The following is a 19,278-nucleotide window of genomic DNA, read 5'->3' as shown; positions in this document are numbered from 1 at the left end:
CCTGCATATGGTTTTAAACGGATCTAAAAACAAATCCATCGATATCACCATGCACCATTACTAATCTGCTCCAATGTCAAAACCCCACTGCCTTCGTTGTTCCAAGTCTTCAGGGCTTCGATTTAAAGCCCAGACAAACACCGTATGGGTGTGTAGGGCTTAGATTTAGGGTCGTCGTCGTTCCACAACATCTAGGTTTGCGATAGTCTTAAATTAGGGCTTCGATTATCGATTGATATGGTTTGCAATTGAACTCATATGCGTGTGTGAAAGTTTGGGGATAAACAGGTTGTTTGTTTGGGGGTTATGGTCTGAAGGTTGGGTGTGCGTTGGTCTGAGATTAGAGACACACCTTTTCATAGAGAATATTTGGGGAGAGGGACAGTGAGAGAGAGAAAGAGAGAGGCAGTGAGCAAGAGAGTTGCCGGTGGTGGTCGACAGGTGATAGTGGTGGCGGGTGGATGGTGTCGGCAGGTGGTGGCCGGCGAGGTTGTTGATGGTGAGGTTGTTGGTGGTGATATCTGTTTATGGAGAGAGAGTATAGAGAGAAAATAGAGAGAGGAAAGGGTCTATGTTTTTGTTATATATGTATTATTATTATATAGTAATAATAATAATAACAAAATATTTTTTTTAGGTTGGATTGGAAAAGACTAAAATGCACCTTATTTTATACTTGAAATTACCAAAATACCCTTTCAGTTAACATACAGTATAGATAGAGTTAGGGTCGTGGAGCAAACGACGACAAAACCGAAACAATAGGAAGCAAAATTTCCGTTTTAAATTATTAGGGCAAAACCATTAAAATGACCAAACCAAAAGGAACAAAATGGAAGTTTACACTTAGTAATTTAATATGTAGCGATTAGGGATGAGATTTTTTACCGAAATACCGTTACCGTACCGGTACCATACCGGTACCGTACCGATGCCATACTGTATCGAATAAACGGTACCAGTATCGGTAATAGATTTTTTGAAATTCGGTATCGATTGGTACCAGTATTTTTCGGTTAATACCGGTATTAATACCGAATTTAATAATGACTTTATGTATTTTGCTATTATCTTAGATCCCACTATGAAGTTATATTTTTATTGAACATTGTTTTACAAAACCAATATCAAATTTCTTTTGTTGGTTATTTTTAATCAATTATGATGATTTTTTAGACATGTTGCCCATATGTTTACCTTTGATTTTTTTACTACTTAATATATTTACCTTTTGTTTACATTCTCTATATATTACTGTAGTTCAGTTAATGGATGAATGGGTTGCATATGACAATTTTTTAGGTAAAACAATGGATGACACAAAAGCGGTACCAATGTGATAACGTACCGAAATACTGGTACCGTACGGGTACCGAATCTATAAATACAGTTCGGTAATCGGTATCCACATTTCCTCAATTTCGGTAACGCTATTTACGGTATCAGTACGGATATCGTACCGATCTCATTCCTAGTAGCGATAGAAACCGGCCATCATGAAAAGAAAATCCTGGATCTACCATTTAGTGCGGGACAGGTTGAATAAATAAATATTAAAAAGTGAACATTTTAGATTTAAAAATTATAAAATAATATTTTGATGAGGTTTAAATAAATAATATTTTGATGAGGTTTAAATAATCAAGATTTAAGATTTAATGATTATAAAACAATATTTGAGATATTATAGGATAGAAATTAGATAAAGGGATATAAGTATATAATTTAACGAATAAATCAATCAATCAATCAGTTACTTAGCTCTTAGCTGGTTACTTGTTCATGGTACTTTTCCTTTCTAAATCATCACCAATATCCATCTCCGACTTGTTTGGCAAGCAAGGATATAAATCAATCGATCGCGTCGAAACGATCTTGATTCACATTTGAAATCGTTTTGTAAAACGAGGCTGGATGAGATTGAATATGAGTACTGTTACGAGTTTATTGAATACAACGAAGTCTAGTTTGTTGTTGAAGTTTCGAACAAATCCAAAGCATCCAGCGGGTTGGATTGCAGCTGCGAGATCGGAGGAAGATGCTGGAAAGATTGTGAAAGCAAGAGAGTTGATAAGAAAAGGTTGTGAAGAATGTCCAACGAATGAGGATGTGTGGATCAAGGCATGTCGCTTGGTGAATCCGGATGAAGCTAAGGGTGTTATAGCTAGGGGTGTTAAGGCGATTCCCGATTCGGTACAACTTTGGATCCAGGCTGCAAGATTGGAACATGGCGCTGCGAATAAAAGTAGGGTTTTGAGAATGGGTCTTGAAAAGATACCAGATTCTGTGAGGTTATGGAAAGCACTTGTGGAACTTGCTGCTAATGAGGATGATGCAAAGCTTTTGCTTCAGAGAGCGGTGGAATGTTGCCCGTTGCATGTGGAGTTGTGGCTAGCCTTAGCTCGGTTGGAAAAGTATGATGCGGCTAGGAAGCTGTTAAATAAGGCAAGAGAGAAGCTCCCTAAAGAACGAGCAATTTGGATCGCTGTAGCCAAACTGGAAGAAGCTTTTGGAAACACATTTACGGTTGGGAAGATAATAGAAAGGGGTATTGGGGCTTTACAGAGAGAAGGGGTGGAGATTGATCGGGAAGCTTGGATGAAAGAGGCTGAAGCTGCTGAATGGGCTGGTTCCGTTTGGACATGTAATGCTATCATTAGTAACACAATTGGGATTGGGGTGGAAGAAGAAGAAGAAGACCGTAAGGCAACTTGGCTTGCTGATGCAGAAGACTGCAAGAAAAGGGGTTCCATCGAAACTGCTAGAGCAATTTATGGCTGGGCAAATGCTGTCTTTAAATCAAAGAAGGTATTACAAGTATAAACTTAATTAGATTAGGATGATAATATACGTTCTGTGTCCCATAATATTGTTGATTTCGTGTATGTAATTTAGGTTGCTTTGATTTAATTCTTACATGCTTACACGTTTATTCAATTGTGTGGCAGAGTGCAGACCACGCGGAGTAATGGACTCAAGGCTGTTTAAAAACAATCGCTGTACTTGAAACCCTTTTTATATGTTTTCTAGTACCTAGGTATGTAGAAACTTTGGACAAAATCTTATAAACTGAAATGTACCGATATGGGTATTTGTATCAGTATATATTATGGGAACATGAGTTGTTTGGTTCCCAAAAGCGGTTTACATGAAAATATAGGCTTACTCACTAGCTTATAGTTTTGAGTGGCTAGAATCTAATTCGGAACCGAATTGGTTTCAAGTGTATCTTACTAAGAGCATCTCTAATGCTGCTTTCTTTGGCCAAGATACTTCATAGGTGGTAGCCGTCTCAAACCAAAATTATTCTATATTTCGGAACCATTACATTGTCTTGCCGTTTGAACAAAGATGTTGTTTTCTCACACATTTTTCTTGTATAAATAACTATAGCGAACACCCATAGCGTAGCACTAGCAGTAGCAGTAACGATAATTACCCATAATGTCATCAAACATGGGCATCATGAAAACGATTATGATGATGTGCATGATCATACTTGTTGTGGTAGGGACTACCACAATGGCAGCAAAACCGTTCCCGTATGATGATCACCCAGACGAGGTTTGTTGCTACCCTGGCTATTGTTGGATGTCATTCGAATTAGCAGCGGATAACAATGAGTATTGCATATCAGAATTCATGATAGTGAACGATTAGGGAACTCGAATATAAACGAAATGAATGAGAACGATTGAACAAGAGAAATGGACAGAAAACTTGTAGAAAACAATCTGTCTTGGTACCGGACTTGGTTACCGGACAGGCCATATATATACATAAATATGTGGCGGTTAATTTTGGCGGTAAACTGCCAAATGACAGTTTGAATATACCCGCTCCGGTTCTTGATCCGCACATAACTTGACCCATACATAATACATAATGATTGTAACTTAATTATTACATAAACTAGATAATAAAGTTTAAATATTCTGACTAACACCCTCTCGTAAACTTGATTATAGTTACATCATAACGCTCTTGTTGGCTTCATCGACTGCTTTTCTGCTTTTCGTGCTTCACTGAAATTGAATCGGCGTCGTTTCTTGTGAAGAATCCACGATCCATCCTGACTGTTTCTTGTAAACAAGGCATAATGCTCTGTTTCTTTATCATTTTGTGAAGAGTCGGCTTCAGCACTTTTGCTTCTTCTTGATCTTTCGTTTGCAGCCATGGGAGTTCCTTCTTGTTCCAGCATTTCCTTGTCTTGTGCCTTCTTTTGTACTAATTTGAACTTGTAATAGAATACAAGAACATCTAAGTACATTGCATAGATAATTCTAATAAAATCTCCATCTTGATATTCGAAACCAAGATCCTTTGCTATGGCCGGCCACAAATTGTCAAGTGTGACACTTTGATAGCCTCCATCCTTTTCTACCATAACATACAAATTGAGCAGATTTATCTTTCTTCCGTCATCCAACTGTGGGGGTATTATCCGTGTAGTTATTTCCATTTTTTCTTTTAGGAACCAACCCACCATAGTTTCGAACTTCATTTCCAGATCATGTTTGTACTTAAACACGAAATCTCTATCGTCAATCATATCTAACAGGGCTTGACAGTCGGAGAATTCTTTGAATTCTAGTGCCCTTATGATCATCCGACTCCAATCAAACTCTTGTTCATTCGATACATTTAATTCTTCGAAATATGAATTCAAGTAATCTTGTTTGTATTTTTCATTCACATCGTTCAAGTTTAAAACATTTTGTCTTTCTTTCATCCCCAATTCTTCTTCTTTGGACAGACCAGAAACATCACTTATGCTGTTTAACACGGGTGGACAAAACATTGGGAAAATTCTACAAGTATCACCACTTTTCTTGACGGTGAAACCTTGTAATGTTAGTTGATTCATACTTAGAACATGTTTGTTCAATTCGGGAGTATACAAAACACTTTGTATTTTTACAGTTTCGTTGTTGGATTTAACATCCACATTTCCTATACCCCGTATGAACAGGAAATCGTTTTCACCGGTTTTTGTATCAACACCAATTAAATGTTTAATCCTTTTAAAGACATTTATATTACCGGCGTAGTGATGAGAGAACGAGTAACTGACATACCATATGTCATTCCACTGGCCACCATCCGTGCCAGTAACGATCATTTCACCCTGATCTCCTGCATCCATCCTTTGTGTTTGGATTCTGGCGTTAATCGCTTGATTAACCAATTGGGTTGCTTCGTCATTTTCTTTTGATTTACACGAGTAAATCTGATGTCCTGGCCGATGACAATAGAAACATAACTTCACCCTTCGTTTGTGTTTCACCCCTTCATGTTGTTCATCTTCACAGTGTTGGCATGGTAGTGTAGAAGAAGATATTCTAATTTCTGCAGGAATTCTTGATGTGGCTCTGATACCACTATGTTGGATGTCATTCGAATTAGCAGCGGATAACAATGAGTATTGCATATCAGAATTCATGATAGTGAACGATTAGGGAACTCGAATATAAACGAAATGAATGAGAACGATTGAACAAGAGAAATGGACAGAAAACTTGTAGAAAACAATCTGTCTTGGTACCGGACTTGGTTACCGGACAGGCCATATATATACATAAATATGTGGCGGTTAATTTTGGCGGTAAAGTGCCAAATGACAGTTTGAATATACCCGCTCCGGTTCTTGATCCGCACATAACTTGACCCATACATAATACATAATGATTGTAACTTAATTATTACATAAACTAGATAATAAAGTTTAAATATTCTGACTAACAGCTATTACGAGTGTTGCCAAGTCCCCTATCAGCGTGGTTCTGATGAGGATGATAATGCTGTAGAAGTTTCCGCGCCTTCACCTTCCATAGCTCATGCTCAAAAGAATAAACCTTGATGGTGATGGCAACAAAAAGGATGGCTTAGTTTATCTAAGCGGCCGAATAAAAAAGGATGTGATTTGTATGTATTATAAATATAAATTTGTGTTTGCACATGAAAATAATGATATGTAATGTCAACTGCTGTCTATGTTTAAAGTGGTTGGGGAGGTAGGGGTGGTATCACTCATCACTCCCTTACAACTTCCAATCAAGTTCCACCACGTTATCAAGTTTTATTCCATCACGGGTGATAGATTTTAGTGGAAATGTCCATAACTCACAACACCCAACAATAAACCCTCACATTCCCTCAACTTCTTCCATTCCTCACGCGTGATATTCTTAACGCGTGAAAAATTGAGGTGGCGGCGGTGTGTTGTTATGTTTCACGCGTGATATATTTCCATCACGGTGAAACTTGTTTCCACCTCGGGTCCCCTTAGACCTTTGCTTTTTTTAGGTTGGAATTCGGCTCATGCAATTTTTTTTAAACTCAAATATTAGTTTTGCGGTACACCAAATGTGTAGGACATGGATCCAGTGGCGAAGCTTGAGATTTCCGACCGGAGGGTCGAAAACGTATATACCCAAAATTTCTATAAAACGGGGGTCGAAAACGTATATACGTAAAAATTTCTATACGAAAACTATATACTCTCTACTACTTAGCAAAAAGTTCGGGGGGTCGGCCGCCCCCTCCTCCCCCCCCCCCATTTTAATAAAAACTATACAAATAAAATTAGTAAAGATATTCTCTTTACATATTTGGGAAAATTGCAATGTACCTACTGTGTACAAGTCCTAAAGAAAATAACTTATAATACAGCATACATAATTAAATTAGTTCAAACCATATTCTTCAACAAGAGCTTTAACTGTGTCTTCTTGTATGGTCTGTTGTGTATTCTTCAACAAAATCTTGAATCGCGTCTTCTTGCACGATTCTCGCTTTGTTTTAATGAGTACTTGGACCGCGCCTTCTTATACGATCATTGGCTGCAAGAAATACCAAACTTGTGTTGACAGTTATGGTTGAGGCAGTATTCAACACGCTTCCCTTAAAACAGATTTCGCGCCTCTACTAAAGACGACGCGTTTGTTTCCCAGGGTACAATATCAGACGGCCTGTACACCGGGTAACATTGTAGTGTTTGTACTTATGGAACGAACAAGGATGTGATGGTGGTGGAGAACGAGTAGAGAGTACTCCTCTCTCTAGTTGGTCTTCAAGTGTTCATCCTTCTCCAAGTATTCTTCATGTGTTAGCTATGTATTTTTTTTTTTCTAACAAATGAGGCACATAGCCTACTAGTTATACAAGATTTAAGGGTTGATGAAAGATTTCACTTAATTAGAGACTTAAAACTCTAATAAAACTAATTAAGTGTCACCAAGAAGCTTTACTCAAGAGTTTCTCTTTTATGCACCACATGAAGAATCTAATTCATAGAGTTAAATGTCATTTTAGTCCATGTGCTTTGAGCCATTTTGTCAGTTTAGTCCAAATATTTCATTTTTCGCATGTAGGTCCAAAAAGGTTTCACCATTGCCATTTTAATCCACTGGCCGGGTTAACTTCATCCATTTTCTCTGTTAATGAGAAGGGCAATTCGGTCATCTTATATTTGCCCCTCTCGTTAACAGAAAAAATAGATGAAGTTAACCCAGTGGACTAAAATAACAACAGTGAAACCTTTTTGATAGGCGAAAAATAAAACATTTGGACTAAACTTGCAAAATGACCAAACCATAGGGACTAAAATGGCATTTAACTCTAACTAATATTTATAATTTCACTAAATTATAAATTCTCTAAATATCCATTCACCAAATTTCCAACAAAATAGTCATGTCTGTAGGTGTTGGTTAGTGTTAAGACTGTATCTCGTTTTGTTTTCGCTTTTTTGATATATAGTTGTTGGGAAAACAAAAAAATCTAATAGAGACTGTGTCAATAGTTGAATGCATATCTTTACTTTTCATACCTCGTTTCTAACTAGGGCTGTCCAAACTGCTCGACGATCGAGGATAGATCGAAAAATGCTCGTTCGATTCCCGCTCAGTTTGTAAATGAGCCGCGAGGATCGGTTCAATTCAAATTCAATCCAAGCATGAGCAAAGGTTCGCTCGCTCGTCAATTGCTCGGTTTCGCTCGAATTATTTTTATTAATATATATATATATATATATATATATATATATATATATATATAGAGAGAGAGAGAGAGAGTAGGGTTCCTGCGGAAAGTGTGTTTTTCCTAGAAAGTCTAGGAAGCAATAAGAACGCGACATGTGGCATTGAAGGATTTAACTAAAAGGGCAATTGTGTAATTTGAATATTATTTTAAGTATGGATTATTTTATTAGGATAACTAACTAACCAGAAAATTATGGAAACTAAATATTCCATTTAAATCAAATTGACAGTTTCAATTTACATCATACAAGACGTTGTGTTTTAACAGCAAGCAGATTTCTTGACAATGTGTTTTAACATCAAGCAGATTCCTTGACACTGTGTTTTTAACAGCAAGCATATTTCTTGACTTTGTGTTTTAACAGTAAGCAGATTGCTGGAGGATTCTTGACACTGTGTTTTAACAGCAAGCAGGTTGCTGGAGGATCCTTGACACTGTGTTTTAACAGAAAGCATATTTCCTTGACACTGTGTTTTAACAACAAGCATATTTCCTTGAAACTGTGTTTTAACAGCAAGCAGTTTACTGGATGATTCTTGACACTGTGTTTTAACAGCAAGCAGATTTCTTGACATTGTGTTTTAACAGCAAGCAGATTTCCTTGACACCGTGTTTTAACAGCAAGCAGATTTCTTGACGCTGTGTTTTAACATCAAGCAGATTGCTGGAGGATTCTTGACACTGTGTTTTAACAGCAAGCAGATTACTGGAGGATTCTTGGCACTGTGTTTTAACAGCAAGCATATTTCTTGACATTGTGTTTTAACAGCAAGCAGATTGCTGGACACACTGTCAGTGTCTTCGTCTTCAATACAACCCAGTGTCTTCGTCTTCAACACACTGTCATCATCAACATTAAAATGATAAAACACATAAACCTTAAAACACACTGTGTTGCATGAAATCGAATATCTAGATCCAAAATCAATCTGTAGCATGAAATTGAATTAATTGAAATGAGATCACGGTTACCAAGTGATGTAAAATAGAGTCGATGTATAGGAGAAAAACGACTTACCCCGGATTAATTGAAATGAGATCACGGTTACCAAGTGATGAAGCTTTAACCATTTGTAGCATGAAATCGAATATCTAGATCCAAAATCAATCCGTAGTTAAGGAGGTTGATGAGTGGTGAGGCAGCGGCTGCATCAAGAACTATGGCTGGTTCTTCTTTGGTTGCGGTTAGGGAGAGAGAGAGAGAGAGAGAGAGAGAGAGAAAGAGGGGAAATCACATGATTTTAGGGATTGGTTATTGATATGGCAGTTTCTTGATTGATTTAAAACACTTCCAATTACCAAAATACCCTCACTATATTAAAAGACTCTAATTATATAACTCAGATATGACGAAAATGCCATTCACTTGATCTAAGCCATTAAAAACACCAATCGGATGGCCCAGATCGCTTCCTAAACTTTCTAGGAAAAACACACTTTCCGCAGAACTCCTACTCTATATATATATATATATATATATATATATATATATATATATATATATATATATATATATAGAAAGGGGTTCAGGAGAAAACGCTCAAAAGTGTGAGAATGGTGAGAACGCTTCCTGGCCTAACACGTGTCCCGCATCATAGAGAAGGGCGGAGGGGCTTTTTTGTCTTTTCATTCTTCTTTTATTTTCTCAACGCGTTATAATATTTTATGGCGTCTAAGTTTTTTTTGGCGTTAATCGTATTTTTTAAACTTTTTGGCGTTGAATTAATTGTTTTTGTGTCACATATATAATTTTTTGGAATTATAGAGTTTTCTAATTAATTTTTTTGGCGTTATGGCGTTTTGTATAATAATTCACTACGAATCTCTAATATTTGCATATGATTACAATAAGACCATTTTTTTGGCGTTTAGTGAATCTTTTGGCGTTTAATAACCTTTACAAGGTTTTTTGCCAGAAGTTTTTCTCCCAGTTTCCATACTTCTAGCTTTTTGGTGTTTGTAGTTTTTGGTGTTTTATATAATAATGTTTTTTTATATACGGAACTAGTTAACAAATCAACATATAACTTGATATCAAAACAATATAACTTGATATCAAAACAATATAAAAAGAAAACTAATATAATAAAAAATTGTAATCTAATTTCTCTTCCGAATCTTCACTGTCATCAACCTCTATCTTCTTGAATTTGTTTTGGCGTTTTGAACCTTTTTTGAATAGTTTTGCTAGTTGCCAATTTTCCTACATAAACCCCGTCTTTTTCAGAAGAAGCTGCTTAGTGGCATCCTGTTTTTTGGTGTGATATTATTGTTTGGTGGCATGTAATTGAAGACCAACTCTTGCTTGATGCTATTTGTAATGATGGAGTCCAAAATAGCATTTTACACTTTAGTTGAACCCTTTCTTCCATGCCTATAATCATCAAGAAGAAAGCTCACATGATGGCATATCACTGTCATCAGTCTCTTTTTCTTAAATATTTGTTCATCTCATCCAGCAAAATATTATTAAGTTAACCCCCTCAGAAAAAGGATGCATTTCAGTGAAAGCTTAACATTTGTGGCGTTTTAAAGGGAGTGGTTTCTAGAGGATATGGTGTTTTTGTGTTTTTCTGTGTGTGATTAATTTCATTGTGTATAGACCCTCTCTTATAGGAGTTTTTTGGCGCGTAGTTTAGGCGGGACTTTTTATTGTAATAAATGATAGTTATAAAGTAACTGTCTTTTCAGTTACTGTATTTTGTATTTACTGTGTTGATTAGCTTTTATCAGTTTTGTAGGTTATAGACGTCCCATCTTCTAAGTTTGGCGTTTTTTTGAATGGCCTTATGCAGACTATCATGACAAAATACAATAACGGAGTAAATAAAATAGTAAGGAGGAAAATATTTTTTGTTATTTATGGTGTTTTGTTAGGGTAAACCATGTTTAGTATTATTTTGGCGTTTTGCTAATAAAGATAGTAATATATCATTTAATTATCTTTAAAAAAAAGATTACATAGAAGAAAAAAAAAGAGGAAAAAAAATTAAAATCCTTCGTCAGGAGATACTTTATCTGAATAGTATCCATCACTTGTGTCATCTTCTTCCCTCGGGGTCTTCATCTTGATCTTCATCAATGTAATCACATTCATCTTCATCAGCTTCTTGTTCCTGAAGATTTTGAAACCTCCACCTGAACATGTCTTGCATTAACTCCAATTTTGAGTCTATTTATGGGTTGGTACAGGTGGCGTTATGCAATTCTTCCATGAAACCCAGTCGCTGCTTTATCATGATGTTCTCTAGCCAGTAGTCTTGCTGCTCTCCGCTGTCGTATGTAATCGTCGCCATGTCTGTTCCATCGTCAAAACGCCATGATGTCATGACAGGGTCTGGCTTCACATTTCCTTTGATTGGTCCAAATTTGCTGGTTAATGCTTTCATAAGCATATGCGTTTCATGGCATTCGTTGTCTAGAGCGATGTCAATGGATAAGATTTGCCTATGTATCTCTTCTTCCATCTTCAGAATAGCCCTGATCGTCTTAACATACACCCTCCTTCTGTTGTCAAAATGGATGACGTATCGGCTGATCCCCAGAGTGTATCTCCACGAAACGATTGTTGCCATTTTTGGCGTTTTGCTTAAGTTGGCGTTTTTGGTTAATGATTTTTTTGCAGAAAATGGATAGATTGAAGTGATTATGAAAGCTATGGTTTACGTTTGTTTATTTAATGATGTTTTGGCGCGTAATTTAGGAGGGAATTTCTTCTAATAAATGTTAATAACTGAAATTCAGTTATTTGTGTTGTTTCATCTTCCTGTAATATTCAACACGTTTTATTTTTAATTTGTGGCATTTTGTTTTTAATGGCGTTTTATTTTTATATGGTGTTTTATCATGTGATGGCGTTTTGAATATAACGGTAAAAAGACCCTTTTACCCTTAATGAAACGTGTCCCACCTAATAATATTGATGTTATTTACGAAAACACCACCGCGCAATCTAGTCCATGGATTGTTTTGATCAGACGATCCATAATCGTTCTCACCGTTCTCACACTTTTCACCGTTTTCTCCAAATCCCGACCCTATATATATATATATATATATATATATATATATATATATATATATATATATATATATATATATATATATAGGAAAAGTGTAAAATACATTAGACTTATCGTACGATACGTACGCGATCATCCCAGCCGTTAGATCAGGTGCGGATCTGGTATGAATTCAATCTTCGCATGTTATAAAAAGGCAAATGAAATCGCATGGCTTGAAAATGCAATGAAATCGCATGTTTGAAATCCCATGCAATGAAATCGCATGTGAAAAAATGGTTAGCATAGGGTAATGTGAAAAATGGCATGGGGTGTGTAGATGGACAAAATCGCATGTGGAAGATTGAATATCGCATGTGAAAAAATGGCTAGTATGGGGTAATGTGAAAATGGCATGGGGTGTGTAGAATCGCATGTGGAAGATTGAATATCGCATGTGAAAAATGGCTAGCATAGGGTAATGTGAAAAATGGCATGGGGTGTGTAGAATCGCATGTGGAAGATTGAATATCGCATGTGAAAAAATGGTTAGCATGGGTAATGTGAAAAATGGCATGGGGTGTGTAGATGGACAAAATCGCATGTGGAAGATTGAATTCGCACAGTTCGTACAGTTCAAATGGATGTATGAAATCGCATGGGAGATGAAGATCTGACGGCTGGGGTTATCGCGTACGTAATGTACGATAAGCCCTATTGTACGTTAACTGGCCTATATATATATATATATATATATATATATATATATATATATATATATATATATATATATATATATATATATGTATATTATAGATTTTAAAGATTAAAAGCCCAAAAATATACTAGCCCAACTTAATAGTTAATATCAAAATCTAACCCTAAATCCCTAATTCCTAAAACAATCACATAGTCATAAACTGTTGTTCAAATATCTGCATATCGTCGCACATCAAATCTAACCCTAAATTCCTAATTCCTAAAACAATGTCATAATTTGATTGTTCGATCAAGCCCTCGTCGCTGCCAATCTAATTGTTCGATCAAGCCCTCGTCACTGCCAGTTCCACAGGTCTATTCTCAGGTACATTCTATCTCCTTATTAGCATGTGTGTTTGGTTGAATCATGATTTTAGTTATGTATTGCTTTTGTTAGTAAGGTGTTGGACATGTTTTAGTTAAGTTAGAATTTGTTTTTGTTGAACACGGCTTTCTATTCAATCGAGCGAAAACGATCTGCTCGATTTTAGTTAGGATATGAGCGAAACCGAGCGAAAACGATCCGCTCGATTCAAATTCAATCCGAGCATGAGCGTCACTTTTGTGCTCGGTTTTGCAAATTCGATCCGATCGGATTGAATCGGTTGTAATTCAAGCCGAGCATGAGCAGACTCTCGATCGGATCGGCTCGGCTCATGAAGACCCCTATTTCTAACATATCAATTTAAAACTTTTTAAATTTCACCCCTTAGGAAATCCATTCTTCACTTTAGAAAATAAACAATGAAGACTAGTGTGTGTTACCGGATTGTTATGTGAAAGAATAAATATCCAGTATACATGAATCGTTTATAGAAAAAAAGCCTAGTCAACAATTAATATTTATACCAAGGCTTACTGTAGGTTATTAATAATTTGTTTTATTTTGCATTGGAATAAGAAAAGGCTTATGAAAAATCAACATTTTATATTTACAATTGAAATTTCCATTGCTATTTAAAATAATTATTTTGCCAAGAATTTCCCGTTGCTAAAGTGAAAAACGAAATGCAGATATCATATGGCTGATTTTCTCTAAGACTAAACGGTATGGAGCTGTCCCTATGCCCGTCCCTATCTCGCCGCCCCGTCTTCCCCACCCCCTTGCTCCGACGACAGGTCAGGCCCGTCATCTCCGTCCTCCACAAGCCGGGTTCGACGCCCCTCACTCCCACACACACCTATACATATATATATACATAGGGTGAGGTTCATGCGAGAACCACCTTTATTGCGAGAACCGCGAGAACCAATGTGAACGGATGGCAATTTTGTAAATATATAAAAAAATTAGAAACTCGCGCTCCCGGACGTCAACGTTGAATTAAATTATGATCTATAGTACAATTTCAAGTCCAACAACTATCACAACTCTCCCAATTCAGTCGTCCGATACTCAATCGCCGATACTCAATACTCAATCGCCGATACTCCCGATACTCACTGACGCTCCCAATTCCAGCAGTTTATCAGCAATTTCGCCATACGATAATCGTCGCTGTTCAATCGCCGTCCGCACATTAATCGCCGGCTCGAAATTAGGGCAAAAAACGGCCATATCGAATCGAACCGATTTAGGGCAAATACCGAATCGATTTAGGGCAAAAAACGGTCATACTCGGCATATTCGGCGAGGTTTATATATTACGAAGAGCGTACGTCGTCGTTGCATTGATTTACGCACTTGAAAGTTCATACACAGCCGATGTAAGTTCATACTGATGTAAGTTCATACTATGTTGTGTTTGTTCATGTATGTGATTGTTCATGTAGATTACAGAGTTGTGCTTGTTCGTGTAGATTACAGCCGATTATGTGCTTGTTCATATAGATTACAGTCGATGTAGGTCAATACCGATACGATTATGTGTTTGTGATTGATTTGGAATGCACATGTGCATACGATTAAGTGTTTGTGATTGATTTGGAATGCACATGTGCATAATATTGTTCATGTAAATACGATTACGTGCAAAATATTGTTCATGTAAATACGATTACGTGTTTGTGTTTGATTTGGAATGCACATGTGCGTTTGTTTTGGAATGCACATGTGCGTTTGTTTTGGAATGCACATGTGCATAATATTGTTCTATGTGCATAATATTGTTCATGTAAATACGATCGCGTGTTTGTGTTTGATTTGGAATGCACATGTGCATAACACTGTTCATGTAAATACGATTACGTGTTTATGTTGATTACGTGTTTGTGTTTGTTTTGGAATGCGCATGTGCATAATATTGGTATATAAATACGATTACGTGTTTGTGTTTGTTTTGGAATGCACATGTGCATAATATTGTTGTATGTATGCACATGTGCATAGTTATATTACATCCGCTCTTTACTGTCTGTATGCACATGTGCATAGTTATATTACATTCGCTTACTGTCTGTCTGAGGTACTGGCTACTGGGTTTATTGTCTGTGCCTTTTTCAACATGTCAATTGTATATCAGCAATGGAAAAAAAATCAGAAAAAAATTGAAGAAAGTCACGTTTGTATTAAAACCAAGAGATGAAGGATCATCAAAGATGCCTGACGCGGGTGCGGACACATACACGTCAAAGATGCCCGACGCGGATGCGGACACATACACAACAGTGGCAACGAAAGTTAATATGAATAATAAACAAAAAGGTTATATCATGTTGATTATTTATAATAATTGTTTTGATTCGGATATGTTTTTATGCACATCTGCATTAGCATGTAAGAACGTATCATAAACGTTTGCATATTGTTGATTTGTTTGCACATGTGCATATAAACGTTCTGATTTCGGTATGTTATTGAATTTCTGTTTATTAGTTAGGGTTAATGACGCAATATGCATTTATGCACATGTGCATTATCAGTTTTTTTTTTCAAATGTTATAACCCGCGCAAACGCATTAATTTTTTGAATTCGGGTATTTTAAAGGTGGAAAAGAACGCACAAAAGGACAAAAGCATACATAAACAAGATGATGCAACTAAATGTGTTGTTGTAGAAAGAAGGACAAGCAAACGGAAACACGAAGAAACAACCAAAGGTTTGGACGTAACATCTAAGACAAAGAATAAAAGGATTGTAAAATCGCGAAAACAAGTAAAAGACACCAAAGAGGCGCTGGAAACAAGAAAATGTTACTATTAGGGCAAACATGTACAAGGAAACAAGTAAAGGATTGAAAAACTTGAGGATGAAGATAGCAACAAAACTGTTACTATTAGAGGCAAACATGTACAAGGAAACTGTTATGTAACTTGCAAAAGAGACAACACCTGGTTTGAGAGATGAAAAAATGCGGAAAATGTTAGACAAAGAGGCGATGTAACAAGAAAAATGTTGGAACATGCTTGACGAATGGAAGAATGAGGACAAAGTTTGAGGGTATGAGTTAACACAGCAGGTTATTAACTGTAGGAACATATAGTATTTCTGTTTTATTGGTGATTTATGTTAATGAAACTAGTACTTTGTTTTTGTTTTGTTTGTTTTAACACGTCAGATGGTACTTTGTTATGATGTCGTTTATAGTTTTGGTTAAATGTGGTTGACAACAGCTGGTATAGTAGTTGATATAGTAATCAGTTGGTATTTTAGCAGATATAGTAATCTAGTAATCGATGTTTGGAGTTCGTATTGGTTGTTGTTCTTTATGCACATGTGCATTGAAATGGTTAAACTAACAAGATGGTTGGTAATGAATGTTAGTAATGATTAAATGCGTGTTAGTAATATATAATGTGTTATAGATGTACACGATTGTTAAAATATGTTATATTATGTTGGTTAATAAATTAAATGATGGGTATGCACATGTGCATAAAGTTATATAACGTACTGTGTAGTATGTAATGTATTACAAATGGGTATAGTTATGTGTAAGGTACAACAAATGGTTTTATATTAATATTAGTAACAAGTATAATAATAAACAATGGTATGTCAATAAACAAGTGGATTCAACTGTTAGATACAACTGGTAGATACATATGCACATGTGCATATTGTAACTTAGGCATTAATATTAATATTGTAAGTTAAATGGGTAGTAATAAAATTACATTATGTTAAGTGGGTAATAATAAAATCACAAATAATTACATATAATACATAATTTATAACAAATTAGGATGATGGCAGTGATGAATATATTAAAAACGCATAAATAGTCCATTAAGAAACATAAACAAAACAAAAATTGATAGTCATAAGTAGTTAAGTTCGATAATCATAAATTGTAATATATAATAGATCAATCAAGAATCACGAGTTGGGTTGGTTGATTTACGACATCTGGTCGAACGCCTAAGAGTTTGCTCAGGTTCTTGCACATATGTAGGGACTTCAAGGGTATTATCAGGGTTATCATCAGAATAAGAAGAATTCTCATCAGAATACTCATCGGTGTCATCAAGATCAACATTATCAGAACTGGATTCAGACGGAGCAGGTAGTCCAACAGCAATAGCAACAACACGTTTAGCTGCTCGTGCAACAAGTTTGGTAGCCTTGATTTTTTCGCAGTTGTGTGCATCATGTATTTTAGAGTTATGTATATGCATATCAAGAGCGATGCAATATGTATATGAGAGTATGTATATGAGAGCGATGTGTATGCATATGTACACGTGATCGATGTATATGCATATCAAATCGTTGTGTTGTGTTTTACGTTGTTAAACAAACTATGTTTGGATGAACATGAGCATTATTAAATAAGTGTATGCACATGTGCATTTTTTTTTCATATCAGTAACCATATGGAGTCAAACAGTAAACATGTATGCACATGTGAATTTTTCTGTCAATATAGTAAGTTTGGTCATATATGTTAGATGGATAATAATAAAATTTGAAACGATTACATATAACAGGTAATTGGTAACAAAGTATAACACATACAATAGGTAATTGATAACAAAATATAACAATGATAATCATAAACATTTGAAAACAAACATATAGTGCAAAACGTTTATCGTCGTAAATAGTTCAATCAAGAATAATAAGTCGGGTTGGTTGATTTATGGACTTCTGGTCTGGTTGAACGTCTAAGAGTTTGCTCAGATTCTTGTATGTATGTAGATTAGATTCTTGTATGTATGCAGATTCTTCGGGATCATCGTCAACATCGGGTATCCAATATGGGGTGCCATTAGGCGTACTGTTCCTATACTGTTCCTGTGTAAATAATAAATAAAAGTTGTTTAAAATTTTGTAATTATTACAGGGTGTGGAGGTGTGGTAATGGGATGCACATGTGCATGATAAGTAATATACGTAAGAAAACAATAAGTTAGTTGTTTGATGTTTATTAATGATAAATAGGTGGTATTAGTGATGTTTAAACATATGTATAGTTATGTACCGTTGGGTTGGCTAAAAGTTTATATGTGATGATTAATTTGTGATGGTTACGGATTGTCGTTAAATGTCTACATAGTTTAATTGTCGAAATAATGTGCATGTGCACAAATGTGAACAATGTAGTTGACAACATAATAATGTCTACATAATGCACACGTGCATAATGTAATTGTCACATAATGCACATATGCATTATCATTTAATATATAACGACATAATGTATTTGTCAACATAATGCACATTTACATACCATTCAATGCAGTATAATTTATTGCTTATCATTTTAATGCAGTAGTATAATTCACAAGTATAGATGTATAATACCTTTTAATCTCAAACCGTATAAACTGCAATGCACGTGTGCATATCAGTCACATAAAAACTTACAAAGATGAGAAACACTTAATTATGCCGATCAGAGCAATCTCATCTCCTCTTGACGTCATTTTTATTCACTTTTACATAAGCACTTCAAATATAGTAAATGTAATAATTCAAAAGCAACATACGGACATTAAAAAAAACTTAAAATTAACACCGATTTACGCAATAATAAACACTTACAAATGTCCAACCCACAGTGACCCATCCGGGATGGTCCGGTGGTGTAGTTGTAACCGCGATGTTGGATTGACGGTGGTGAACCTACAGTCACTGCCCATCTCCTTCACCCTCGCCCACTAACTACACGATGAACCGATCTACATAAAAATGGAGAGATGCAAACGAAAAGAGATTACCTGAATTCTCACTGGAACACCGATTCAAGTATCTGATTCGAGTCTCTGACTTCAATATCACCTTCAAAGTGTCCCATTCTGTATCTAGATCGGTCGATTCAAGTCAATGACGTTGCGGCTGTTCAAGATCACATTCAAGTGTCCCATTCTGTCTCTAGATCGATCGATGAGAGACACCGGTACCCTCGCCGGAACCCTAGACACACAGTTGTCATGCTCACCACCACCAGACCATCACCACCGCCGACTTATGCCCCGCCGTGGAACCCGTGAACGCCGACTGCCGCTCCACCGTGAAATCCGTGAACGGCCGATGAGATACGAACGAACCCGTGAAATTTGTGGGATCGACCGTTGTTTACTGTCGTGAGA

At 36.1% G+C, this 19,278-nt stretch overlaps 1 protein-coding gene across 1 annotated transcript; it reads left to right on the top strand.

Annotated features, from left to right (window-relative positions):
• Positions 1-1,821: 1,821 nt before the first annotated feature.
• Positions 1,822-3,107, top strand: LOC110878083 (protein STABILIZED1). The gene is made up of 2 exons (XM_022126336.2): positions 1,822-2,808; positions 2,949-3,107. Exons 1-2 carry the CDS (start codon positions 1,915-1,917, stop codon positions 2,967-2,969), a joined length of 915 nt encoding a protein of 304 aa, XP_021982028.1. The 5' UTR covers positions 1,822-1,914; the 3' UTR covers positions 2,970-3,107.
• Positions 3,108-19,278: the final 16,171 nt, after the last annotated feature.

The sequence above is a fragment of the Helianthus annuus genome, chromosome 1 (genome assembly GCF_002127325.2).
Source record: "Helianthus annuus cultivar XRQ/B chromosome 1, HanXRQr2.0-SUNRISE, whole genome shotgun sequence".
NCBI classification, from domain to species: domain Eukaryota; kingdom Viridiplantae; phylum Streptophyta; class Magnoliopsida; order Asterales; family Asteraceae; genus Helianthus; species Helianthus annuus.
The sequence above is the reverse complement of the archived record's forward strand: the minus strand, read 5'-3'. Positions and strand labels throughout refer to the sequence as shown.

Bases quoted from the DNA above. Each gene is read 5' to 3' on its own strand.
- LOC110878083 (XM_022126336.2), top strand. From the start codon at position 1,915: ATGAGATTGAATATGAGTACTGTTACGAGTTTATTGAATACAACGAAG. The intron at 2,809-2,948 runs GTATTACAAGTA...ATTGTGTGGCAG, and splicing joins CTGTCTTTAAATCAAAGAAG to AGTGCAGACCACGCGGAGTA.